The 26,311-nt window shown below is 43.0% G+C and overlaps 1 protein-coding gene across 3 annotated transcripts in view; it reads right to left on the reverse strand.

Moving 5' to 3' along the window:
- smim8 (small integral membrane protein 8) overlaps positions 1 to 21,840 on the reverse strand; it is a 39,114-nt gene extending 17,274 nt beyond the window's left edge. The window contains exons 1-4 of one of the 3 annotated variants that reach the window (XR_013576642.1): positions 21,781 to 21,840; positions 19,198 to 19,358; positions 11,848 to 12,056; positions 10,499 to 11,134 (exon numbers count right to left, since the gene is read on the reverse strand). Coding sequence is in view for 1 of the 3 variants with exons in the window: in XM_078542445.1 (XP_078398571.1) it covers positions 11,898 to 12,056; positions 19,198 to 19,332 (294 nt within the window). In the remaining 2 variants the exon portion in view is untranslated. Of the gene's footprint in view, positions 1 to 10,498; positions 12,057 to 19,197; positions 19,359 to 21,780 lie in introns of those variants that run through there. The other 2 variants (XR_013576643.1, XM_078542445.1) reach the window with 2 other exon arrangements.
- Positions 21,841 to 26,311: the final 4,471 nt, after the last annotated feature.

Below are 26,311 nucleotides of genomic sequence, written 5' to 3' on the forward strand. Positions count from 1 at the left end.
TCTAGGAAACTATCCCGAAAACATTCTATGAAGTCGTCATCTACGCTACCTTTGCCCATCTGATTTTTCCAGTCTATATGTAAATTAAAATCCCCCATGATTATTGCTGTACCTTTGTGGCAAGCTCCCATCATCTCTTCTTTTATACTTTGTCCTACTGTGTAGTTACAATTAGGGGTCCTGTATACCGCTCCCACAAATACTTTCTTGCCTTTATCATTCCTCATCTCAACCCAAACCGCTTCTACATCCTTGTTTCCTGAACTTAGGTCATCCTTTTCTAATGTGCTAATACCATCATTAATTAACAGAGCTACCCCTCCACCTTTTCCTAACTTCCTGTCCTTCCTAAATGTCACATACCCTTCAATATTCAGGTCCCATTCTATGTCATCCTGTAGCCATGTCTCTGTAATGGCTATCAGATCGTATTTATTTATTTCTATTTGCACTATCAGTTCATCTGTTTTGTTTTGAATACTACATGCATTTAGATACAGAGCCTTTAGTTTTGTTCTTTTATTATTTTTGTAGCATCTAGCCTTATCTGCTGATTTATTCTTAGATTTGTACTCTCTGTCCCTTCCTGTCACAGTCTGTTTATCATTTCCCATATTAATACTTGTCTCTACTCTTTGGTTGACCACATCTTCCCAAATTTGATCCCTTGCCCCCACTATTCAGTTTAAAACCCTCTCTACTTTCCTAGTTAGGTGGCCCACGAGGACACCAGCCCCAGCACGGTTCATGTAGACTGTCTCAACAGTACAGATCCCACTTTCCCCTATACTGGTGCCAGTGCCCCACAAATCAGCACTCACTTCTCCCACTTTGAGCCACACATTCAATTCTATAATCTTATCTTTCCTATGCCAATTTGCACGAGGCTCAGGTAATAATTATTACGTTTGAGGTTCTGCTTCTTAACTTGGTTCTTAGCTTGTCATACTGACTATGCAGAGCCCTCTTCCTCATCCTGCCTTTGTAGTTGGTATGTACATGGACCATGACCACTGGATCCTCCCCCCCTCACTGCAAGTTCCTCTCCAGCCCTGAGCAGATGTCCCGAACCCTGGCACCAGGCAGGCAACACAGCCATCTGGACTCTCGCTCTTTGCTACAGAGAAGTGTCAATACCCCTTACTACACGGTCCCCTACTACCACTATGTTTCTTTTTGCTCCCCCCACTTGGATGGCTTCCTATACCATGGTGCCATGGTCAGTTTGCTCATTCATCCTGCAGCCCCCACTCTCATCCAAACTAGCTGAGAGAGCCTCAAACCTGTTGGACAATTGCAGTGGCTCACATTCCTGCACTCCTGCCCTCTGGGTCCCCTTACCTGCCTCACTCACAGTCAGACCCTCCTGTCCCTGGCCACTGACCAAATCAGAAGACCCTATCCTAAGTAGTGTCTGCCTCCTGGTATAAAGCATCCAGGTAACTTTGCCCCTCCCTGATATGTTGCAGAGTCTGCAGCTCAGCCTCCAGCTCAATGACTCTGAGCCGAGTTCCTCAAGCCGCAATCACTTACTGCGGACGTGTTTGCCCTGGATCACAATGTTATCCAGGAGCTCCCACATGCTGCAGCCTTGACACATCACCTGTCCTGCCATTCTTAATGTGTTTTAAATAATTACTTAATTATATTAATCAGTTATTTATGTTGCATTCTTATATATTTTATTAACTTTACCACCAAATTATGTACTATTTTAAACCTTAGGGATAGAATAGAACTTACCCACTTACCAGATACTTACCAAACAGCTAGCTCCTCTCCCTGTAGTAGAGCAAGAACCAATTTCTATGGGGTTAGAAAGGTAGAAAGAGGAAACGAACAAGTCCTTCCCCTTTTTCACCAAATCCCCCCTCTCACCAAACTCCAAACCTTCACTCAGTTAGTTGGCTGCACTTGGTTTGCCCATAAAGGCAATTGTTTGTGATACTTAATAAAAAAGTTGAATTATACCAGAATTTATATTTTTATTTGCTCTTTTCAAAACACCTCTTTGTGATGTCACCATGGACAAGGCCTGGTAGATCACATAAAATTGTACATCACAGACTGTTCTGATAAAAGAGTGATTCCCTTTTTGAATTTATATGCCACGTATGAATTTGAGAAAAGTATTATTGATGGACCAAAAAATGCCGCATCAGTAGAATAAAATTCTGCAGAAGTTGTTCTAAGGCCATGTGAAATCTACTGGTCAAGCACACGTGGGCAATATGTTCAGTTTTAGTTATATCATCATGAAAAGGATGTACTTACAAAAGAGAGGAACAGAATAGGCCTATGTGATTTCTTCCAAGTGTAGGAAGGATGAGCTCTGAGCAAAAATGAAAGACGTTGAAGATTTTTAGAAAGAACGCAGTTAAAAGAGGCTGTTGACAAATCATGTAAAATATTAAATGGTGTAAAGTAAATCTAGATTGTTTCTTAAAAGTTTGTCAAGAAAATGATATCCAGACTTGGGCTAACTAGTGGCAAGCGACATTCACGCCAGACAAGTGCCAGGCAATGACCATTTCCAACAATAGAGAATCTAACCATCGCCCCTTTTGACGTTCAATGGCATTGCCATCACTGAATCCCCCACTATCAACATCCTGGGGTTACCACTGACCAGTAACTGAACTGGGTTAGCCATATAAATCCTGGGACAAGTAACTCACTTCCTGATTCCCCAAAGCCTGTCCACCATCTACAAGGCACAAGTCAGGAGTCTGATGGAATCCTCTCCACTTGCCTGGATGAGTGCAGCTCCCACAACACTCAAGAAGCTCGACACCGTCCAGGACAAAGCAGCCCAGCTTGATTGGCACCACATCCACAAACATTCACTCCCTCCACCACCGATGCACAGTAGCAGCAGCAGTGTGTACCATCTACAAGATGCACTGCAGGAATTCACTAAGGCTCCTTAGACAGCACCTCCCAAACCTACCATCTAGAAGGACAAGGGCAGCAGATGGGAATACCACCACCTGGAAGTTCCCCTCCAAGTCACTCACCATCCTGACTTGGAAATGTATTGCAGTTCACTGTCGCTGGGTCAAAATCCTGAAACTCCCTTCCTAACAGCACTGAGGGTGTATCTACATCACATGGACTGCAGCAGTTCAAGAAGGCAGCTCACCACCACCTTCTCAAGAGCAACTAGGGATGGGCAAAAAATACTGGCCCAGCCAGTGAAGCCCACATCCCGTAAATGAATAAAACAAAACTTTAAGGCAAGAAATATTCCCTGGGTCTTCATAGGTAGATGTAAGGAAATAGACATTGTGAAAGTTAGAGGAGGCAACCTAAAGCTTGATTGAAGAGGTGGATGTGGAGGAGGATTCTAAAGATGAAGAGGAAAGTGGATCGATAAAGAGGGAGTTCCATAGAGTAGGACTGAAGTGACTACATGCTCCCCCACAGATGCTAGAGCAAAGGGTGGTGGTGTTGTTTTACAGTTCACTCAGGGAGTCCAAGTTGCTTTGGCCTCATGCACTTATGCATGTTGTAGTCTGGAGCTATGGATCATGATGGTAGAGGCTCCAACTTTCTTTCCACCTCATGGCTGACAGAAATCTATTCAACCTACTTGGCTGCATTATAGATGCATCTTCCTTGGTCTTCAAGTCCTGGGTTGGGACTCAAACCCAGCTCTTCAAGCTTAGAGGCAGGGATGCTACCCACAGCACCACAAGACTTCCTCAGAGCAAAGGGAGACAGATGCAATAAAAGCCAGAGTCAGCGAAACAGAGTTTTTGACAGATGATAAAGAGCTGAAGGATATATGATGTGACCAAATTATGTGCACATTTATAGACAGTACAAAGATTTTAAATGTGATGTGTTAGGGAATTAGGAATCAGGCCATCAAGATCTGACCTTCAAGTAAGGTAGGCTATATTGTTAAATGGAGAACTACCCAGATTGGCACTTATCTGTCAATCACCTGAAAGCTGTTGGTTTATGTGATGTTAATGACTGTAGCAGGAAGTTAAACTAGCTAATGAATCATCAGAGGGGCTATAAAAGAGACAGCCTTTTCAAATTGCATGATCAGTAAGGGGCAAGTGAGGAGACAGTTCACTATGCCAAAGTGAGATGGAGATTGAATAAGTAGCAAAATACGTTCATGTGGAAATTCAGTGCATGGGATAAAGAGGTGTGGTATACATAGGAATTATTCTAGGTTAATTAAGAGACTAAATTAAGTTAATTAAATAACATAAGTAACAATGACAGGTCAGATGTTATATTGCAGCTGTGGAATGCGGGAGCTTTTGGATGCCATGGTGATCCATGACAAACACGTCTGCAGGATGTGTAAGCAGCTTGAGGAATCCCAGATCAGGATTATTGATCTGGAAGCTGAACTGCAGACACTGCAACATAAGGGAGGGGGAGAAATACCTGGACACTTTGTTCAAGAAGATGGTCACACCTCGTAAAATAGGGTTGTCTCTTTTAGTCAGTGGTCAGAGACAGGAAGATGTGACTGTGAGTGAGGCAGGTAAAGGGACCGAGCACACAGTAGTGGAGGAGCCTCAGATTTTGGACTCTTGCTCTTTGCTTGAACACAGGCAATTAGGGATGGGCAATAAATGCTGGCCCAGCCAGTGATACACACATCCCATGAATGAATTTTTTAAAAGTCACCTGAGTGCCAGCTGAAGATGATTTCTCTCACTGTTTACACTTACATCTGTTCATGTTTGGATAAGCATCCTGTCCAGGCAATACCATCATGCCACAGCCTATGGTGGCGTAGCGGTAATATTACTAGACTAGTAATCCAGAGATTGTAACTAATACTGTGGGACAAGGGTACAAGTCCTACTATGGCAGCTGGTGGAATTTAATTCAATTAATAAAATCTGGAATTGATACTATCATTGATTGCTATAAAAAAAACAGCAGCTTCACTTATGCCCTTTAGGGAAGAAAATCTACTGTTCATACCTGATCTGGCTTATTGCCCTCTGAAATGGCTTAGTAAGGGCAACTTGGGACAGGCAACAAATGCTGGCCTTGCCAGTGATGCCCACATCCCATAAAAGAATAAAGAAAACCTAAGTTACTATGGTATGTATTGTTGTATTTATTAAATTTAATTATTTAATAATTTAATTATATCATTATTATATAAATTGATTAGTACAAATGTGAAGTACAGCCATGACATTTAATAGCCCCATCAGTTACATATACTTTGCTTTCCCCCGTAATCATTTGACTGGCACGGTTTTTTCGAATTAACTCTTCCGAGTCTGGGTGGAATTTGCCAGCACGAAGTAAATGAAGTGAAGGAGCCTGTGAAGTGCCCAGTTTCTAATGAATGCAGGACTTTTCAAACAATGAATGGTGTTCACCCACTTTGAGAAAACAAGACAAGTTCAGGCAACCTGCGTTTACCTTTTTCGAAGGAGCCAGCCGTGCGTGAGCTCCTATTGCACAAGTCTCAAATCCCGGTAGCTTGTTCGGGATGCCGGGATTTGCGGGTCTGCATGGCCATCAAAGTGGTTATCGGGGTTTGGAAACCTTTCACTTGGAGGAGGCACTCGCCTGGAGCAGGGGGGCGACACAATGGTGGGGGGCCAGGACATGAGAAAGCTCAGCTTTCAACTCTGCAACTAACCTCAAATAACCAGTGTAGAAAACCCCTGGAACCCACACCCCGCCCCCCCCCCCCACTCTCCCTCCACCTCCACTCACTCCCCCACCGGCATTTAGACTGGAAACATTTAGGGCTGATATATATGACAGGCTCTCACCGAGAATACACTTGTGAGCGTTTTGTTGAATCAAAGCATGAGTTGGTTCCTTACACCAGGTGGGCAGTCCTGAGGTTCCTTCATCTGGTGTCACCAGCAGCGACTTTCTGGATTTGATATTGAAACACCAAGTGTCCATCAGAGCTCAGATTAAAAACAATAAACAAGTAAATAAAGGGGGTGGGTTGGGGGGTGACAATGATCTTCCTTCCAATTAAACGCCTCTTGTCCAAATCTACAGATCGGGTACAGTGCAGGATGCAAACCAAAAGCTCATCTCATCTCGGTGTTACTTTAATGTTAATGCACGGTGCATGTGAACAGCTGGGTCATCGTTACCAAGGAAACGGGTTCAAGTTAAAGTCCAGCAGCTGTCACAGTGACGCTGCTACCGTGAGCTGGACAGTAACAAATGACAGCAGAGAGAGAGAGGGTTAGGGTGAGAGAGAAGTAAGGGAGAGAGAGTGAGTGAGGAGCAGTGCAATAGAGAATGACATGGATTCGAAGAGGCAGAAAGGGGAGGAAATGCGGGAAGGAGGTAGGAAAAGACTGGGAGGAGAGAGAGGGGACAGAAGGGAGGAGGGAATAGGGAGAGAGAGAGAGGGCAGGGAAGAGGGGAAAGATTGAGGGAGGGAGAGAAATGGGGAAGGGGAGGGGAGGGAAGAAGCGACAGGGAGGGTGGGGAGGGAAAGAAAGAGGGAGAGGGAGCAAGGGAGGGACTGAAATTGAGGGAGGGGGGGAGGAATGCTAACATAAGAAATAGGAGCAGTAGACGACCATAGGGCCTCTCAAGCCTGCTTCCCTATTTCATAAGATCATGGTTGAACTTCCATATCTACTGCACCTTCCGGCCCTATCCTCATTAACCCTTGATTCTCTTAGTGCTCAAAAATATATCAATCTCAGTCATGAATATACTTAGAGGCTGGAGTATAAAAGGTTCACAACCCTCTGAATGAACAAATTTCTCATCTCAGTCCTAAATAGCTGACCCTTTATCCTGAAACTATGCTGACTAGTTCTAGACCCTCCAAACATGGGAAACAACATCTCAGCACCCACGCCGTAAAGCCCTAGGAGACTTTATACATTGCTGAGGTCACCTTTCATTCTTTTTGACTCGATAGCCAACAGGCCATTCACAAAATCTCTCCTCATTGGACAACCCTCCTTCTAGCCATCCTCCTTTCTCTGTCTGCCCAATTCCATGTCATTCTCTTTTCTCTTTCTCGCTCAATTTGTCCCTACTTTCTTATACCTTCTCTTTTTCTGTCTAGCTCACGCTGGCAGTATCACTGTGATAAATTGCTGGACTTTAACTTTGGACCCGTTTCCTTGGTAACCATGACCCCCCCTGTATGTCATCTTGCGAATCAGTCCAGCAAGCCTTTACTGCACCTTCCTCCATAGGTAAGGAGACCAAAAATGTACACAGGCCTCCATGTCTGGTCTCACCAAAGCCACATATAATTGCAGCAATCCTTCCTTCCTTACGTATTCAGATCCCTATACAATAAAGGCTAACACACCATTTTCCTAATGATTGTAATAGCTGAATGTTAACTTTCTGTGATTCTTGTACAAGCATACCAGGCCCCTCCAAATGACATTTTCCAGTCTCTCACCATTTAAAGAATATTCTGCTTTAATTTTTTTCTCTACTTTGATGTAGATTGTAAATAGCTGGGACCCAAGCACTGATCCTTGCAGCAGCCCAATGGTTATACTTTGCCATCCTGAAAATGACCTGTTTATTCCTAATTTGATTTTTCTGTTAGGCTAAATATCAATCTATGCTAATACCGTATATTACCCCCAAGTTTTGAGCCATAGTTTTGTGTAATAACATCTTGTGTGACACTTTATTGAAAGCCTGCACAAAATCCAAATAAAGTACATCCACTGGTTCCCTCTTATCTACCTGCTGGTTATGCTCTCAAAAAAATGCTATTAAATTTGTCAAGGAGGATTTCCCTTAAAAAACTACAGTGACTCAGCAAGGACAGGAAGGGGGTGGGGGGTGCGAGAGAGCGAGATAGACAAAAGGAAGGAAGGAAGGAGAGGAAAGAGCTGCAGTGATCACAATACAAGAGTTTTGGAAATTACCCAATGGTCTTATGTCAGGCCCACTGTTGCAGGTGCCGTATTTTCCATTAAGTATCAGAATATCATTCTTTATAATAACAGAAAATGCTGGAAACACTCAGCAGGTCAAGAAGTGCCCGTGAAAGAAGAGAATTAATGAAATATCAGGTGTGTTTTCTCCCCCTATGCATGTTTTCTGACTTGCTGAGCATTTCCAGCATTTTATTTCAGATTTTCAGCATCTGTTGTATTTTACATCTTCTCCATCCTTCGTATGAAGGTAACTTTTAAAAAATAAAGTTAACACTTTTACTCCCTCTAGTGGCCATAGTATGCAGAATGGCTTCACTTATCTCCAAAAGTTTTAAAACATTCAGGTTGAAGCTTCATACTGATACTGGTGCGTAAATTTCATGCAGCTAAAAATACGTATGTTTTAGCTTAATGGGTAAAACCAGCAATGTTTGTGGTACTGAGTCAAAGAGACGAGAAAGACTCCAGATTGAAGGCCTGGTTGGCATTAAGATCAGCCAAGATAGTAGAGGGCCCCACTGAGAGGTGTGATGTCCCCAATGTATTAGCACTATCTTTGGAGGCATCTATGTAAATCCAGTACTCTTGCCATCAAAGCCACCAAAACCCTCCTGTAGCAACTCTTCACTTACTGTCTCCTATTTAAAGTGTAAGCAGCAACACCGATAAACAAATTGTGCCAGCAGCTTACATATGTACAAAGATATGAATTAGGAGCAGGAATAGGCCACTCGGTCCCTTGAGCCTGCTTTGCCATTCAATAAGATCATGGCTGATTTGAATGTAATCTCAACCCCACGTTCCTGCCTGCTCCCCATAACCTTTCACCCCTTTGTTAATCAAAAATCTACCTGCCTCTGCCTTAAAAATATTCAAAGACTCTGCTTCCACTGCCTTTTAAGAGTTCCAAAGACTCTCAACCCTCAGAGAAAAGAATTCTCATCTTTGTCTTAAATGAGCGACCTCTTATTTTTAAACAGTGACCCCTAGTTCTAGATTCTCCCACAAGAGGTAACATTCTCTCCACATTCACCCTGTCAAGATTTCAATCGAGTTGCCTCTTACTCTTCAAAACTTCAGTGGATACAAGCTTAACCTGTCCAACCTTTGCTCATAAGACAACCCACCCATTCCTGGTATTAGTCCAGTAAACCGTCCCTGAACTGCTTCAATGCATTTACATTTTTTCTTAAATGAGCCCAATACTATCACTTGGGTGTAAAGCCTGCCAATTTGACCCGGGTACAGGCAGGGTGATGTCTCAGCCCTTCTTGTCCTGTCAGGGAAGATCTCAGTCAGATTCCCAAACTTTATATTCACTACACATTGTGCTTTTTCTCACTGTCATTGATTAATAACCGCAGTATTTTACAGGGTGATATTGGTACCAACCAGAAATGGCAACATTTTCTGAGCTATTTTCAGGGAAATTATGAACAATTTGTATTTATGTAAAATCTTAACATATCTTCAGGGCACCAAAGAAGCTTTACAACCAATACATGAATTTTGGAATGGCAGTTACCATTACAAAGGCAAATGTCATCAACAATTTGGGCATAGCAGGGTCTGACAAACAGCAAATTAATAATTGGATCATTTGTTTCTGTAACACTAGTCAGAGGAGAAATTTTGGCCTGGGAATCAGGAAAACTCTCAAGTATTCTTCTAATAGGGCCATGGAATATTTTTAAATGGTTTGACATCTTGTACAAACAACAGCAACCCCAACAATACAGCATACCTTCACTACTGAAGTATCAGTCAGTCTAAATTGTAGGCGCAAACTAAAAGCTGACAAATCTCCTGGACCTGATCGCCTCCATCCTGAGGTATAAATAAGTGACGAAACAGATAGCGGGTGCAAAGGCTTTGATTTTCCAGAATTCCCTAGAGTTTAGAACAAACCCCATGGATTGGAAGGTAGTAAACTATTTGAGAAGGGAGGAAGAGATGAAACTGGGAACTATAGGTTAATCATCAGTAGTAAGCAAAATGGTGGAACCTATTATTAGGGATGTGGTAACAGGGCACTTAGAAAATCATAATATGATTTGGTGAGTCAACACAGGTTTATGAAAGGGAAATTGTGTTTGACAAATCTGTTAAGAGCTTTTAGAGGATGTAACCAGTAATATGGATAAGGGGGATGCAGTGGACATAATATTATTTGGATTTTCAAAAAGCATTCGCAAAGGTGTCATGCAAGAGGCTATTACACAAAATTGAGACTCATGGGATTGTGGGATAATATATTAGGAAGGTTTGAGGATTGGTGAACGTTAGAAAATACAGTAGGAATGCACAGATAATTTTCAGGATGGCAGAGTATAGTGAGGTCCTACAAGGATCAGTGCTTGGGCCTCAGCTATTTACAATCTATATCAGTGACTTAGTGATGAGGAGGCTGAGTGTAATATATCCAAGATTGCTGACGATACAATGTTGAATTGGAACATAAATATGATCAGGGTGCAAAAGGATATAGACAAGTTAAGAGCGTGGGCGAGAATGTGGCAGATGGAATACAGTGTGAAGAAGTGTGAAGTTATCCACTTTGGTAGGCAAATTAGAAAAGCAGAATATGTTTCAATGAAGACTGGGAAATGTTTGCGTTCAGAGGGATCAGGGTGTCCTTTAGTCAGAAAAAGTAATTTGGCATTGGATGCCCTCAGTGAATAATCAATTGTTTTACTGTCACCTAATAAGAATTCTTCCGTGTCTTTCATTTTAAACCCTTCAGACCTGTTGACCACCATACTGAAATTCCCACTGGGCAAAGCTCTGTGCCAGGAGTGCAAATTTGTACAAACTGCCCGTATAATACATGGCATGAAAGAACAAACCTGTGAATTTGAGTCCTTTGGCCAGTCAGGTAGAAATCCAAGTGAGTAAGCAGTGGATATTGTGTTCTTATGTCCAGTATATCCTGCTTCATATTCACAATTTCACATAATTCTTTAGAACAGCACAGAAGCAATTTCAAGAAATCCAGAACTTTGAAAGAAACCACAATTGTGAAACAAAACATAATTTTTATTTTACACTATTTTCAGCATAAACATCCCAAGGCAGGCAGCTTCAGTTAGTTCAGAACTTGACCAAGTCTACCAAAGGGGGTCTAACTGAAGTGTTAAACTATGTTTTCTCTCTTCAGATGCTGATGGGCCTGTTGTGTATTTTCAAAATTTTGTATTTATTTGCAGCAAGTGCGAATTTCTTGATTTGAACTTGACTATCTTTCTCTTTATTGTCACATTTGGCACGAGCATGGATTTAAGCAACAGAAGAAAAATATTAGTTGTCAACAAATTTCACAGAAAATAAACAAGACAGAAGTCTCAGAAAAATAACGAATGGAAACTGGGATTAAAACTTTCATTACTACAGGATTACTGTTCAGGAGCAAGTCTTTACCAGTCTGTCACCTGCCTATTAGATGGAGCTTTTCATAATGGCAGGATTGAAATAGACTGCTCAAATGCTAAAAGCACCACTCCTGTTTGATCAGAGTGTCACAGACTATAAAACAGTCATTGTTCCTGTGGGTAGCCTCTCTCATATCCAAACCTTCGCCATAAAATAATGATACATTCTACTACTTTGATGACAGGGAAGAAGAATTCACACACTGGGTAGAAGATACATTGGGTAAGTGGCATCACATGCATGGAGCCGAGGAAGCTTATTAAATGCTAAGGTTCAAATGCTATTATTGTATAACGTAGTAATTTGTACACGACCCCCTAGATGGTGCTATGGCTGAAGGTTGAATTCACTTTGCATTCCTTGGGAAGGAAAAATATTTATTTGGGAATCTAAAATAAGTACTCAAGAGTTAACTATCAAGGTAAATTATGCTCAACATGACAGGGATATTGAGGTCTCTATCTTACTCCATACATTCTCAGCGGTGTTGTAACTACATAATATTAATAACAAAAATTGTTACAAATACTTCTGTAGTTTCTTGGTTGCAATATTGCTCATCTGGTTTCATTGGGTATTTCATTCCCACTTTGATGTTTTTCGTCTTGTGTATCTTGTTCCTTCACTATCAATTGCTTCATACAACTCTGCCTTGTTTTCTGCTGTGGCGTTCAAATAAGCAATGTAACTCACACACAGTGTTATGGTCAGTAGTCCAAAAGCCATCACAGGTTTATTCTGTTGCAGGAACACAAAGGCAAAAATTAGATTTTACAAATAAATTTGAAATCTCTTGAAGAACCATTGCTATTTTGACAACTTTCCCTTATCTGAGCATTTTATAGAATGACTTGCAGAATGTGATGTCTCAAATTGTTTTCCGTGGAAATAATTTCTTCTTTTTAAATAGACAAATTTTGTGCTCATAAAATAATAGGAAAATAGAACACTCCAGGGCTAGATTTTCAGCTCATGGCAGGAAGCAGGAATCCGGACAGTTTCTGGGTCCTGAATTTACCCCCAGGGAGGAAACAGGCACCCTTTGGGATCTTCACAGAGAAGCCCCTTAACTGGCATGGAGACAGGTTCCCTGTCCAATTAAAGGCAGTATGTGAGCTCTCAAAGCTGCAGGGCCAATGAGAGGGCTTCCCACATGAGGGGAGCAGCAGGCTGCAGTATAGGGTTAGTAACTGAGAGGGTGCTTCAAGATAGGAGGCGCCCTCTCATCAACTTCTTTCAAAGCTCCAGGCCAACTTATATGCAAGATCCCAGTCAACCTCCCTTAACCATGGGTAACAAGGCTCTTAATGAGCCTAATTTGCTGACTCCAAGCCCACTTCCACAAAAATGCTGGCGATGGTATTTTTGGGTTCCATCTGCCTCCATTCCCAACCTCAGCGGGACCCAAAGATTCAGTCCGCAGTGTCAGAAGCGGCACAAGTTAGAAGGACCTCAAGTGAGGTCCTTCTGCTCTGTCCCAACAATGTCCCTCAATCCCAACTTTAGAAGACTAAACATTGTCATTGACATTGACAAATAGAGTGGCTTTGTGCTGTGAAGCTGTAGTCATCCAGAATCTCAGAAATTTAACGGCACAGGAGGCGGCCATTCGGCCCATCGTGTCTGCACCAGCTCTCCAAATGAGCATTATGACCTAGTGCCATTGCCCTGCCTTTTCCCCATCCCCTGCACATAGTTTCTATTCAAATAATCATCTAATGCCCTCTTAAATGCCTTGATTGAACCTGCCTCCACCACACTTCCAGGCAGTGCATTCCAAACCCTAACTACTCGCTGTGTGAACAAGTTTTTTCTCACGTCACATTTGCTTCTTTTACAAATCACTTTAAATCTGTGCCCTCTCGTTCTTGGTACTTTTACGAGTGGGAAAAGTTTCTCCCTATCTGCTCTGTCCAGACCTCTCATGATTTTGAACATCTCTATCAAATCTCCTCTTAGCCTTCTTCTCTCCAAGGAGAACATTCCCAAACTCTCCAATCTATCTTCGTAACTGAAGTTTCTCATCCCTGGAACCATTCTTGTAAACCTCTTCTGCACTCTCTCCAATGTGTTCACATCCTTCCTATAGTGTGGCACCCAAAATTGTACACAATACTCCAGCTGAAGTCTTCTGAGTGTCTTGTATAAATTCAGCATAACCTCCCTGCTCTTGTACTCTATGTCCCTATTAATAAAGCCCAAGATATTGTATGCTTTATTAACTGCTCTCTCCACCTGTCCTGCTACCTTCAATGATCTATGCACTATACACCCAAGTCTTTATGCTCCTGCACCTCTATGTTCTTCCTACAAAAATGCCTCACCTCACACTTCTCCGCATTCAACTTCATCTGCCACCTCTCTGCCCACTCCACCAACTTGTCTTTGTCCTTTAGAAGTTCTACACTGTCCTCCTCGCAGTTTACAACACTCCCAAGCTTTGTATCATCTGCAAACTTTCAAATTGTCTCCTGCACATCAAGATCCAGATCATTAATATTCATAAGGAAAAGCAAGGGTCCCAATACCTACCCCTGGGAAACTCCACTACAACCCTTCCTCCAGCCTGAAAAATAGCCATTGACCATTACTCTCTGCTTCCTATTTTTCAGCCTATTTTGTATCCATGTTGCTACTGTCCCTTTTATTCCGTGAGCAATAACTTTTCTCACAAGTCTATTATGTGGCACTGTATCAAATGCCTTTTCAAAATCCATGTACACCACATCAACAGCATTACCCTCATTGAACTTTTCTGCTGCCTCTTCAAAAAAACTCCAGCAAGTTAGTTAAACATAATTTCCCCTTTAGAAATCCATGCTGGCTCTTCCTTATCAACACGTATTTTTCCGTGTGGCTACTAATTCTATCCCGAATAATTGTTTCTAGAATCTTGCCCACCACTGAAGTTAAACTGACTGGTCTGTAATTGCGGGGCTTATCCTTATAACCTTTTTTGAACAATGGCATGTTTGCAATTCTCCAGTCCTCTGGGACCTCCCGAGTCTAGGGAAGACTGAAAAATTATGGTCCATGCCCCTGCAATTTCTACTCCCATTTCCTTCAATATCCTTGGATTCATCTCCTCCAGTCCTGTCATCTTGTCAACTTTAAGTACCGACAGTCTATTCAACGCTTCCTCCTTACCAATTTTGAACCCATCTAGTGACAGTTTCCTCGTCTGTCCCCATCACCATGGCCTGGGTAGCATCTACCTCCTTGGTAAGGACGGATGCAAAGTATTCACTTAATACCTCAGCCATGACCCCTTCGTCAATGTGTAAATTCCCTTTTAGGTCCCTAAGCGGCCCTATTCCTCCTTTTACTATTTACATGTCTATAGAAGACTTTGGGATTCCCCTTTATGTTGGCTGTGGTTTTATCGCATAATCCCTCTTCGCTTCTCTAATAGGCTTTTTCACCTCCACTCTGAACCTTCTGCATTCCTCTTGGTTGTCAATTGTACTTTCTACCTGTCATAAGCACACTTTCTTTTCTTTATCTTAATTTCTATCTGCTTTTTCATGTAGGGAACTCTGGATTTGTTTGCCCTACCTTTCCCTTTCAACAGAATATATCTTGACTGTGCCCAAACCAATTCTTTTTTGAAGAAAGCCCATTGTTCAGCTACAGATTTTCCCGCCAATCTTCTGTTCCAGTCTATCTGGTCCAGCTCCGTTCTTGCCCCATCGAAGTTGGCTCTCCTCCAGTTAATTATTCTTACTCTGGATTGCCTATCAGCCTTTTCTATCATCATCCTAAAATGTACAATATAATGATCACTGTCGCCTAAATGTTCCCCACTTACACTTGATCTACTTGGCCCACGTTATTTCTAAGAACCAGGTCCAACAGTGTGTCCTTTCTTGTTGGATTGGCCACATACTGCTGTAGAAAATTTTCCTGAACACAATCTAGGAACTTTTGCCCCTCTCCACCCTTTACACTACCACTGTCCCAGTATACAATCGGGTGATTAAAGTCCCCCATTATGACTACTCTATAATGCTTGCATCTCTCTGCAATTTCCCTGCAGATTTATTCTTCTACATTCTTCTCACTAGTTGGCGGTCTATACATGACACCGAGCAATATAATTTCACCCTTTTTATTCCTTAGCTCTAGCCAAATTGATTCTGTCCTTGAAACCTCTGGGACATCCTCTTTCTCCAGTACTGCAATGCTCCCCATAACCAATATCGCCACCCCGCCCTCCTTTCCTGAACACTTTGTACCTGGGAACATTTAACACCCAATTATTTTTTTTACTCATTCATAGGGTGTGGGCTTTGCTGGCTGGGCCAGCATTTATTGCCCATCCCTAGTTGCCCCTGAAGTGGTGGTGGTCCATGTGGTGTAGGTACACGCACAGTACTTTTAGAAAGGGAGTTCCAGGATTTTGACCCAGTGACAGTGAAGGAACGGCGATATATTTCCAAGTCAGGATGGTGAGTGACTTGGAGGGGAACGTCCAGGTGGTGGTGTTCCCATCTATCTGCTCTTGTCCTTCTAAATGGTCATGGGATTGGAAGGTGCTGTCGAAGGAGCCCTGGTGAATTCCTGCAGTGCATCTTGTAGATGGTACACACCGCGCTACTGTGCGTCAGTGGTGGAGGGAGTGAATGTTTGTGGATGTGGTGCCAATTAAGCGGGCTGCTCTGTCCTGGACGATGTCAAGCTTCTTGAGTGGTGTGGGAGCTGGACCCATTCAGGCAAGTGGGGAGTATTCCATCACACTCCCGACTTGTGCATTGCAGATGGTGGACAGGCTTTGGGGAGTCAGGAAGCTAGTTACTCGTCGCACGATTCCTAGTCTCTGACCTGCTCTTGTAGCCACGGTATTTATATGGCTAGTCCAGTTCAGTTTTTGGTCAATGCTAACCTCCAGGATGTTGATAGTTGGGGATTCGGTGATGGTAATGCCATTGAATGTCAAGGGGTGCTGGTTGGATTCTCTCTTGTTGGAGGTGGTCATCACTTGACACTTGTCAGCCCAAGCCTGGATATTGTCCAGGTTTTGCTGAGTTTGGACATGAACTACTTCAGTATCTGAGGAGTCGTGAATGGTGCTGAACATTGTGCAATCATCAGCGAACATCCCCGCTTCTGACCTTATGGTGGAAGGAAGGTCATTGCTAAAGCAACTGAAGATGGTTGGGCTGAGGACACTACCCTGAGGAACTCCTGAAGTGATGTCCTGGAGCTGAGATAACTGACCTCCAACTACCACAACCATCTTCCTTTGTGCTAGGTATGACGCCAACCAGTGGAGAGTTTTTCCCCTGATTCCCATTGACTCCAGTTTTGCTGGGGCTCCTTGATGCCACACTCTGTCAAATGCTGCCCTGATGTCAAGGGCAGTCACTCTCACCTCACCTCTGGAGCTCAGCTCTTTTGTTCATGTTTGACCCAAGGCTGTAACGAGGTCAGGAGCTGAGTGGCCCTGGCGGAACCCAAACTGGGCGTCAGTGAGCAGGTTATTGCTAAGCAAGTATCGCTTGATAGCACTGTTGATAACCCCTTCCATTACTTAACTGATGATGGAGAGTAGAATGATGGGGCGGTAATTGGCCGAGTTGGATTTGTCCTGATTTTTGTGCACAGGACATACCTGGGCAATTTTCCACATGGCCGGGTAGATGCCAGTGTTGTAGCTGTACTGAAACAGCTTGAATAGGGGCGCGGCAAGTTCTGGAGCGTGAGTCTTCAGTACTTTTGCCAGAGTATTGTCAGGGCTCATTGCCTTTGCAGTATGCAGTGCCTTCAGCCATTTCTTGATATCATGTGGAGTGAATCGAATTGGCTGACGGCTGGCATCTGTGATGCTGGGGAATTCCGGAGGAGGCCGAGATGGATCATCCACTCGGCACTTCTGGCTGAAGATTGTAGCAAATACTTCATCCTCATCTTTTACTGTGCTGGGCTCCTCCATCATTGGGGATGGGGATATTTTAGATCTGATCTGTTGGTTGTGGGATCACTTAGCCCTGTCTATCACTTGCTGCTTATGCTGTTTGGCACATAGTGTTATAGCTTCATCAGGGTGACACCTCATGTTTAGGTATGCCTGGTGCTGCTCTTGGCATGCCCTCCTGCACTCTTCATTGAACCAGGGTTGATCCCCTGGCCTGATGGTAATGGTAGAGTGGGAGATGTGCCAGGCCATGAGGTTACAGATTGTGTTTGAGTACAATTCTGCTGCTGCTGATGGCACACAGCGTCTCATGGGTGCCCAGTCTTGAGTTGGTAGATCTGTTCGAAATCCATCCCATTTAGCACGGTGGTACTGCCACACAACACGATGGAGGGTATCCTCAATGAGCAGGCGGGACTTTGATTTAACAACAACTGTGCGGTGGTCACTCCTACCGATACTGTCATGGACAGATGCATCTGTGGCAGGCAGGTTGGTGAGGATGTCAAGTATGTTTTTCTATCTTGTTGGTTCCCTCACCACCTGCTGCAGACCCAGTCTAGCAGCTATGTCCTTTAGGACTCAGCCAGCTCGGTCAGTAGTGGTGCTACCAAGCCACTCTTGGTGATGGACATTGAAGTCCCCCACCCAGAGTACATTCTGCACCCTTGCCACCGTCAGTGCTTCCTCCAAGTGGTGTTCAACATGGAGGAACACTGATTCATCAGCTGAGGGAGGGCGATACATGGTAATCAGCAGGAGGTTTCCTTGAGCATGTTTAACCTGATGCCATGAGACTTCAAGGGGTCCAGAGTCAATGTTGAGGACTCCCAGGGCAACTCCCTCCTGACTATATACCACTGTGCTGCCACCTCTGCTGGGCCTGTCCTGCCGTTGGGACAGAACATACTTAGGGATGGTGATGGAGGAGGCTGGGACATTATCTGTAAGGTATGATTCCGTGAGGATGACTGTGTCAGGCTATTGCTTGACTAGTCTGTGAGACAGCTCTCCCAATTTTGGCACTAGTCCCCAGTTGTTAGTCAGGGGGACATTGCAGGGTCAACAGGGCTGAGTATGCCGTTGTCGTTTACGGTGCCTAGGTCGATGCCCAGTGGTCTGTCCACTTTCATTCCTTTTTTGTGACAGTAGCGGTTTGATACAACTGAGTGGCTTGCTCGGCCATTTCAGAGGGCATTTAAGAGTCAACCACATTGCTGTGGGTCTGGAGTCACGTGTAGGCCAGGCCAGAGAGGACGACAGATTTCCTTCCCTAAAGGACATGAGTGAACCAGATGGGTTTTTACAACAATCGACAATGGCTTCATGGTCATCATTCGATTTTAATTCCAGATTTTTATTAAATTCAAATTCCACCATCTAACGTGGTGGGATTCAAACCCGGGTACCCAGAGCATTGCCCTGGGTCTCTGGATTACTAGTCCTTCCTTGAGCCAGGTCTCTGTTATCGTCACAGCATCACATTGGTTTGAAGCGGTTTAACTTTTGTCATACTCATTTCAAGCTGTCTCTCACAACCAACACTGCGAGAAGGTTCAAGCATCTCACTTGGTTAGATTGGAATCCAGGACATAGAAGTGAAATGGCAATGTATCAACCTGTTACACTCTTTCATTAAAGGTTGTATAAAGGCCTGACAACCTGCCAATACCATTCTGATTCGCCAACAGGAGATATATTTGTAATAGAGGATAATCGTGTTCACTGTCCAACAACGTTGAAAGTGGTTGAAACTGGACAAAGTGCCACGTGTTGGAATTCTGGTGCTGGTGGAGTTGGGTTAGGAAGAAGGTTGCAAATATAGAAGCCTCCACTTCAAATTCCCTTGAACCCACAATGCGAGAGTCAGGTGTTCCATTGCCTTTCCTTCTCAGTCATCCCTCCAGAATATCATAACTGCTTTTAAAAACAGCACTGTCCAAATTGAAGTGGCAATTCCCTTACAGGTTTAATGAAGAGCTCCGGGTTAACTGCTCGGAAAAGGCTGGTGGATCGGATTCCTCTCAGTCCCGGACTTTTATAACCAGCACTCTTGGGAGGCTCTGTCTTTGCATCAGTAGGGTCGGGTGAAGATGACATAGCTGACAACCGTCCAACTTACGAACCTGCGCACAATATGGTCAACACCATTTTAACAACAACTTATATAGTGCCTTTAACAAAATAAAACATCCCAAGGTGCTTCAAAGGAGAATTAAAAAACAAAATATGACACTGAGCCACATAAAATGGTATTAGGACAGATGACCAAAAGCTGGATCAAAGGGAAAAGTTTTAAGGAGCGTTTTAAAGGAGGAAAGCGAGGTAGAAAGGCATAGGGAGAGAATTCCAAAGCTTAGAGCCTAGGCAGCTGAAGGCACAACCACCATTGATGGAGTGATTAATATCAGGGATGTACAAAGGCCAGAATTAGAGGAGCACAGATATCTTAGAGGGTTATGGGGTCAGAGGAAATTACCAGAGGTGGGGATCGGCAAGGTCAGGGAGGGAGTTGAAGACAAGGGTGAGAATTTTAAAATCAAAATGTTGTACAACTCCCAGCCAATGTAGGTCAGCGAGCACAGGGATGATAGAACAAGACTTGGTTGAATTAAGACACAGGCAGCAGAGTTTTGGGTGGCCTCAAAGGTTACAAATGGTAGAATGTGGGAGGTCAACCAGGAACGTGTTAGGATAGTTGAGTCTAGAGGTAATAAAAGCATGAATGAGGGTTTCACTGGCAGATAAACTGAGACTAGGGTAAAGTCAGGTGATGTCACGGAGGTGAAAAAATGTGGTTTTGGTGATGGTGCGAATACGAGATCAGAAGTTCATCTTGGAGTGAAATTTGACACCAAAGTTGCAAATAGACTGGTTTAATCACAGACTGCTGCAGGAAGAGGGGTGAAATCAGTGACTAGGGAAAAGAGTTTTGAGCAGGGACCGAAAATGATGGCTTCAGTCTTGCCAATAATTAAATGGAGGAAATTTCAGCTCATCCAGTACTGGATAAGCAGTCTGATAATTTAGCAATGGTGGAGGAGTCGAGAGAGGTGGTGGTGAGATAGAGCTGAGTGTTGTCAGTATACATTAAAACTAACGCTGTGCCTTTGGATGATGTTGCTGAGGGGCATGTAGATGTAGAAATATGGGGACACCATAAGTAATTAATAGGGAGAATGTTTCTTAAAAAGTGACTGCTTTTGTGCTATTTTTTCCCTTTATTGTACTTTTTTTAAGATTGGAAAAATAGACGTACTCATTTTGCCCATATTGTGACTACAGAAAGACTATTATATTTGATAGGGCAGTCAGTGACAAGGGGTCATTAATTTAAAATTGTTACAGAGAACAAGAAGAGCATCTATCCTGTCAAGCCCCTTGAGAATGTTGTGTGTTTCAATTAGATGATCGATCTTATTCTTCTAGACTTCAGGATATATAGGTCTAGTCTACTCCATCTCTTCCCATAGGACAATCCTTTCATTCCCTGAATCAGTCCAGTGAATCTTGGTTGACTCCCTCTCATGCAAATATATGCTTCCTTAGGAAAGGAGATCAAAACTGTATACAGTACTCCAGGCATGGTCTTACCAAGGTCCTATATAATTGCAGTATGACGTCTTTACTCTTATACTCCAATCCCTTTGTAATTAATGCTTTTACCCTCTGTTTTCCTAGTTGATTGTGATAACTGCATGTTAATTTTCTGTGATTCATGTACAAGGACACCCAGGTTTCTCTGAATACCAACATTTCCCAGCCCCTCACCATTTAAAAAATATTTGAGTATTGCTGAAAACACACATGTTGTCAAAGCTTTTTGTCTTGCACTTATCAGGACAATTCACAAGAATATCAAATGTAAAGGGAACAACAATTTATACTTCATGAGAAGAGAGTGCTGACTAGTTGGCAAGTGGACCCTGATTGGCAAATACCAAACAACTATAAAAAATATTTGTTTTCTCTGTTTAAGGGAAAGGAAAAATGCACAGAATTAAAAGGAGAGAGAAAGAAGGAGTATAGAGGAAATAAGGCAAACAAGAGAAAAAAAGTGTATGGAATGAGAGGAGAAAAGAAAAAGTAAAGAGTAGAAAAGCATCAGAGAAAAGAAAAATGATGGAGAATAATAGAAGTGCCAAGAGAAACTTAAGTGAAGGAAAAATTGAAAAATTATGGAGGAGGAGAGCAAAAAACAAGAGGGGCTTCATCAGTTCTTTTCAGATGGAGGGAGGGAGGGTGATTACAGCATTTTGGAAAATGCTAACTGGTGTGGCTGAAGCTGCCCAGCAGAAATCTTTCGCCAGTGATCCCACCACTGCCCAGTCCAGACATTCAAATAAAGGTCAAATCAATAACACACACAGAAATAGCTGGAGAAACACAGTCGTCAACATCTTGTGGTGCCAATGGCTGGAAAACAGCCCTTCGAAAGTCATGTACTTTGAAGAGACCGTATAAAAGTATTTTAAGTGCCTTTTTAAGATACATTTAAATAAAGCGATTTCTTTGTGGCGCTGCAAAACTCACAACGGAATAATTCACCTCTATATTTTCAGGGTCAATGCTCCCTATGATGCTTGTTCCCCGTTTCCGTACTTACTCATCACCCTGGCAGCCAGGACTGGAAGCTTCACTCCGCCTCCAGCGTCTCTCCAGAGCTTCCTTCCCAACAAGAAGCTCTAGAAAAATCAAGCTGAACCTTCACTCTGTAGATCCAGACATGGATCAGCGCCACCAGATGGCTGGCGGACAACACAACTCTTTTCACCACTCAAAATACAGCACATCACTTCATCCTCAAGAGGACCTGCAACTTGAGGGAAATCTCTTCTCGGATGGCCCAGCCAGCTTGTTTTCACCTCACACTTCACAGCCAGCTTCACAGTTTTCACCTTCACACTCGCACTGAAAGAAAGATGATAATATATCACAGTAGTCAAGCCATTTAAACACCCTTATCACTGGAATAGTAACTGTCAAAATAGTCACTGAAACAATTTTCACTCTGGATGCAGTTATGCCACAACTTTCAAGCTGATCTGAAGCCATTTCAGGTTGATCTGTACACTTTAATGTCACGTAACACAAGCTATCACCACTCACACTAATGCTGTAAGATCTGAAACCCCCACCAGGAGGTCATCCCGCCACAGTTTGGGTTCACAAATAGTACAATGTTAAAGTAAAAATTCAGACATCCAGTTCATCTCTCATTACACCCAGGTTTCTCCTCAATCCCTCTTCTTTCAAACTCTAAAATAATACAGGTGTACTTTTTAAAATTAGTTTTACTTTTTTCTATCTGCCCAGATCCTATTTTTAAAAATTCATTCATTGGATATGGCGTCGTTGGCTAGGCCATCATTTATTGCCCATCTCTAATTGCCCTTGGCCATGAGCTACCTTCTTGAACAGCTGCAGTCCATGTGGTGTAGGTACACCCACAGTGCTGTTAGGAAGGGAGTTCCAGGATTTTGACCCAGCAACAGTGAAGGAACCGTGATATATTTCCAAATCAGGATGTTGAGTGGCTTGGAAGAGAACTTCCAGGTGGTGGCGTTCCCATCTATCTGCTGCCCTTGTCCTTCTAAATGGTAGTTATCGTGGTTTTGGAAGGTGCTGTCTAAGGAAACTTGGTGAGTTCCTGCAGTGCGTCTTGTAGATGGTACAGACTGCTGCTACTGTGCGTCGGTGGTGGAGGGAGTGAATGTTTGTGGATGGGGTGCAAATCAAGCGGATTGCTTTGTCCTGGATGAGTGTTGTGGGAGCTGCACTCATCCAGGCAAGCGGAGAGTTATCCATCACACTCCTGGCCTGAGTCTTGCAGATGGTGGGCAGGCTTTGGAGAGTCAGGAGGTGAGTTACTCACCACAGGATTCCTAGCCTCTGACCTGCTTTTGTATCCACAGTATTTATATGGCTAGTCCAGTTCAGTTTCTGGTCAACGGTAACCCCCAGGATGTTGATAGTGGGGGATTCAGCGATGGTAATGCCATTGAACATCAAAAGGCGATGGTTAGATTCTCTCTTATTGGCAAAGTCATTGCCTGGCACTTGTGTGGCACGAATGTTACTTGCCACTTGTCAGCCCAAGCCTGGATATTGTCCAGGTCTTGCTGCATTTGGACAGGGACTGATTCAGTATCTGAGGAGTCGCGAATGGTGCTGAACATTGTGCAATAATCAGTGAACATCCCCACTTCTGACCTTATGATGGAAGGAAGGTCATTGATGAAGCAGCTGAAGATGGTTGGGCCTAGGACACTACCCTGAGGAACTCCTGCAGTGATGTCCTGGAGCTGAGATGATTGACCTCCAACAACCACAGAGGCCATGAAGGGAAGGCTATGTAAAATGCTCATACACATTTATACACCATCCTGACTTGGACATATATTTCCATTCTTTGTTGTTGCTGGTTGAAAATCATGCATCTTCCTAGCTAACAGCACCGTGGGTGCACATCTGCATACAGACTGCAGCAGTTTAAGAAGTACCACCTTCTCAAGAGCAAAACTAGGCATAGACCATGGCCGCAATGCTCACATCCCAAGAATGATTTTAAAAATTGCATAAGAGAGCGAAACAGGGTACCCGAGCTATTTCTGGTGGTCAAAGCTAAAAATAAATCATATTAGGTGCAAAAAATAGTCTGTAAAGACAGTTAACAATATTTTGCAAACAACAACTTGTTTTTATATTGTGTCTTTAATATAGGAAGATGTCCTGAGGCACGTCAGAGGAATATTATCAAACAAGATTAGACACCGAACCAGATAAGGAGATATTAGGGCAGATGACTGAAAGCTTGGTCAAAGAGGTAGATTTTAATGAGTACCTTAAAGGAGGAAAGAGAGGTAGAGAGGCGGAGGGGCTTAGGGCCTCAGAACCTTAATGCACAGGGGAGAGAATAATATTGGAGAATCACAGATATCCCAGAGGATTGCAGGGCTGCAGGAGGTTACAGAGAGAGGGGTGAGACACCAAGGAATTAGAAAGCAAGGATGAACATTTTAAAATTGAGATGTTACTCAAATCCAGGAGTCAACGTAGCTCAGTGAGCACAGGGGTGATGGGTGAACGAGACTTGGTCCAAGTTAGGAAATGGGCAGCAGAGCTTTGAATGACCTTAAGTTCATGGAGAGTGGAAAATGGGAGGCTGGCTAAGGGGGCATTGGACTAGTCGAGTCTACAGGTAACAGAGGAATGAATGTGGGTTTCAGCAGCAGATGAGCTGAGGCGGGGCGGAGTCGGAGGATGTTACGGAGGTAGAAGTAGGTGGTTGTGGATACGTGGCCAGAAGCTTACCTCAGGGTCAATTATAATATCAGGGTTGCTAAAAGTCTGGTTCAGCCTCAGAAGATTGGAGACCTGGGCAGGGAAAGATCCTCATGACATGCAGCTCTTTTAAATTTTTCCACCCCTCAAGTATATTCCAGCAATTTACTGAATTCCCAAGCACTGAGTATTACATTCCATATCATAATATTATTAACTAACAAGAGGTTTGTAGCTTAAGGACTAATTGACAGCCTGTCAAACAATTACACCTTTATTGCATGCAAACTGCTTTTATCTTGTTATGCATCAGCAAGCACAGAATGTAATGGTCAATGAAGTAAGTGTCAGTGTGCTGCTAAGATGTCGAAGTAAGTCGAGAGAGAAATATCAGGTTAGACCTCTCCTGGGTGAGTCACTTAAGGGAGGAACATTCTTGGAAAACATGTTCCTGAAGACTGCACAGCCTTTTACCAGCCAAACCAGTTTGTTCTGTTTGTATGCCAGTACTGACATATAATATTAAGTTTACTTTTGACTACAGAGTGAAATGAAAGGAAAATTCTAGGCATGAATAAAATACAAATGAATGTAAGAATATGCATGATAGTGTCAGTAGCCAAAAAGTGTAAACTAATGTAAAAAATGTAAACTGTGAAGAAAGTGCACACAGGGATTAATTAAGACAGGATTGTCATCCTACAAATTTCTGCCTGTCACTAGCAGTGTAATTTTCTACCTAACTTCAGTAAAACATCCCCAAACCAGTGAAAGTGCCATCTTCCATGATGTTATTCTACAATCCTGTCCTTTGCTGGTAAAATAGCTTTTTAGGGGAGCCCCAATCAACGAGTTCGCAAAGAATTTCTAGATACAGCTTCCTTGGTAGATAAATACAGAACGTGACTTTATACTAAAACATACAGACCAGATTTCAGTTTCAATTCTTGGTCTGTTGGGAGGTACCCGATCTTAGCCAACATTCCTGTACCCTGATCCAGTGATGCAAAGTCTGTAAGTGCTGCAATAATGGCAATAGTCGGATAGCACACTAACACTTACAGGCTTAACCATGGACAGTGACCACCTGAGGAAAGTAAGTAGTTGTTTCTTGATGCTATCAGTCATTATGTTATCCAAGATAATTGGAGATAGAAAAAGAGCATAAAAATTTCCCCTTTTTCCAATAATTTATAATTTAAAAAAATATATTTTTCTTTTCCCACCTATTTCCATTATTTTTAAGTTTATTTCCATCCAATGTTTTGTCTCTGCCTTTTAGCCTATTTCGATCCCTTCCCCCCCACCCCACCCCCACTAGGGCTATCTGTCACTTGCTTGTCCTGCTTTCTACCCTTAATGTCACCATTAGCACATTCCTTAGGTAATATCACCACCGTCAACAGCCCTTTGTCCTTTTGTCTATGACATCATTGGCAATCTCTTCTTTGCCTCCATCTATCACTGGCCCTCTATCCAGCTCTACCTGTCCCACCCCCCTCAACCAGCTTATATTTCACCTTATTTCTATATTTCCTTAGTTCTGATGAAGAGTCATACGGACTCGAAATGTTAACTGTATCCTTTCCAGCTATTTTTGTTTTTGTTTCAGATTTCCTGCATCCGCAGTATTCTGCTTTTAGCATAAAAATTTCTTCTGATTTCAAAATCCGCACTGGAACTACCAGTTTCCTGAAGGTTTTTTTTTTGCATATGCTGTCCAAGACTACTATCTTAGCATAATGCTCCAATCATGTACAATGATACTGAAGACTGGTGATAGTTGATTCATACT

The sequence above is a fragment of the Cetorhinus maximus genome, chromosome 5 (assembly GCF_964194155.1).
Source record: "Cetorhinus maximus chromosome 5, sCetMax3.hap1.1, whole genome shotgun sequence".
Lineage (NCBI taxonomy): Eukaryota > Metazoa > Chordata > Chondrichthyes > Lamniformes > Cetorhinidae > Cetorhinus > Cetorhinus maximus.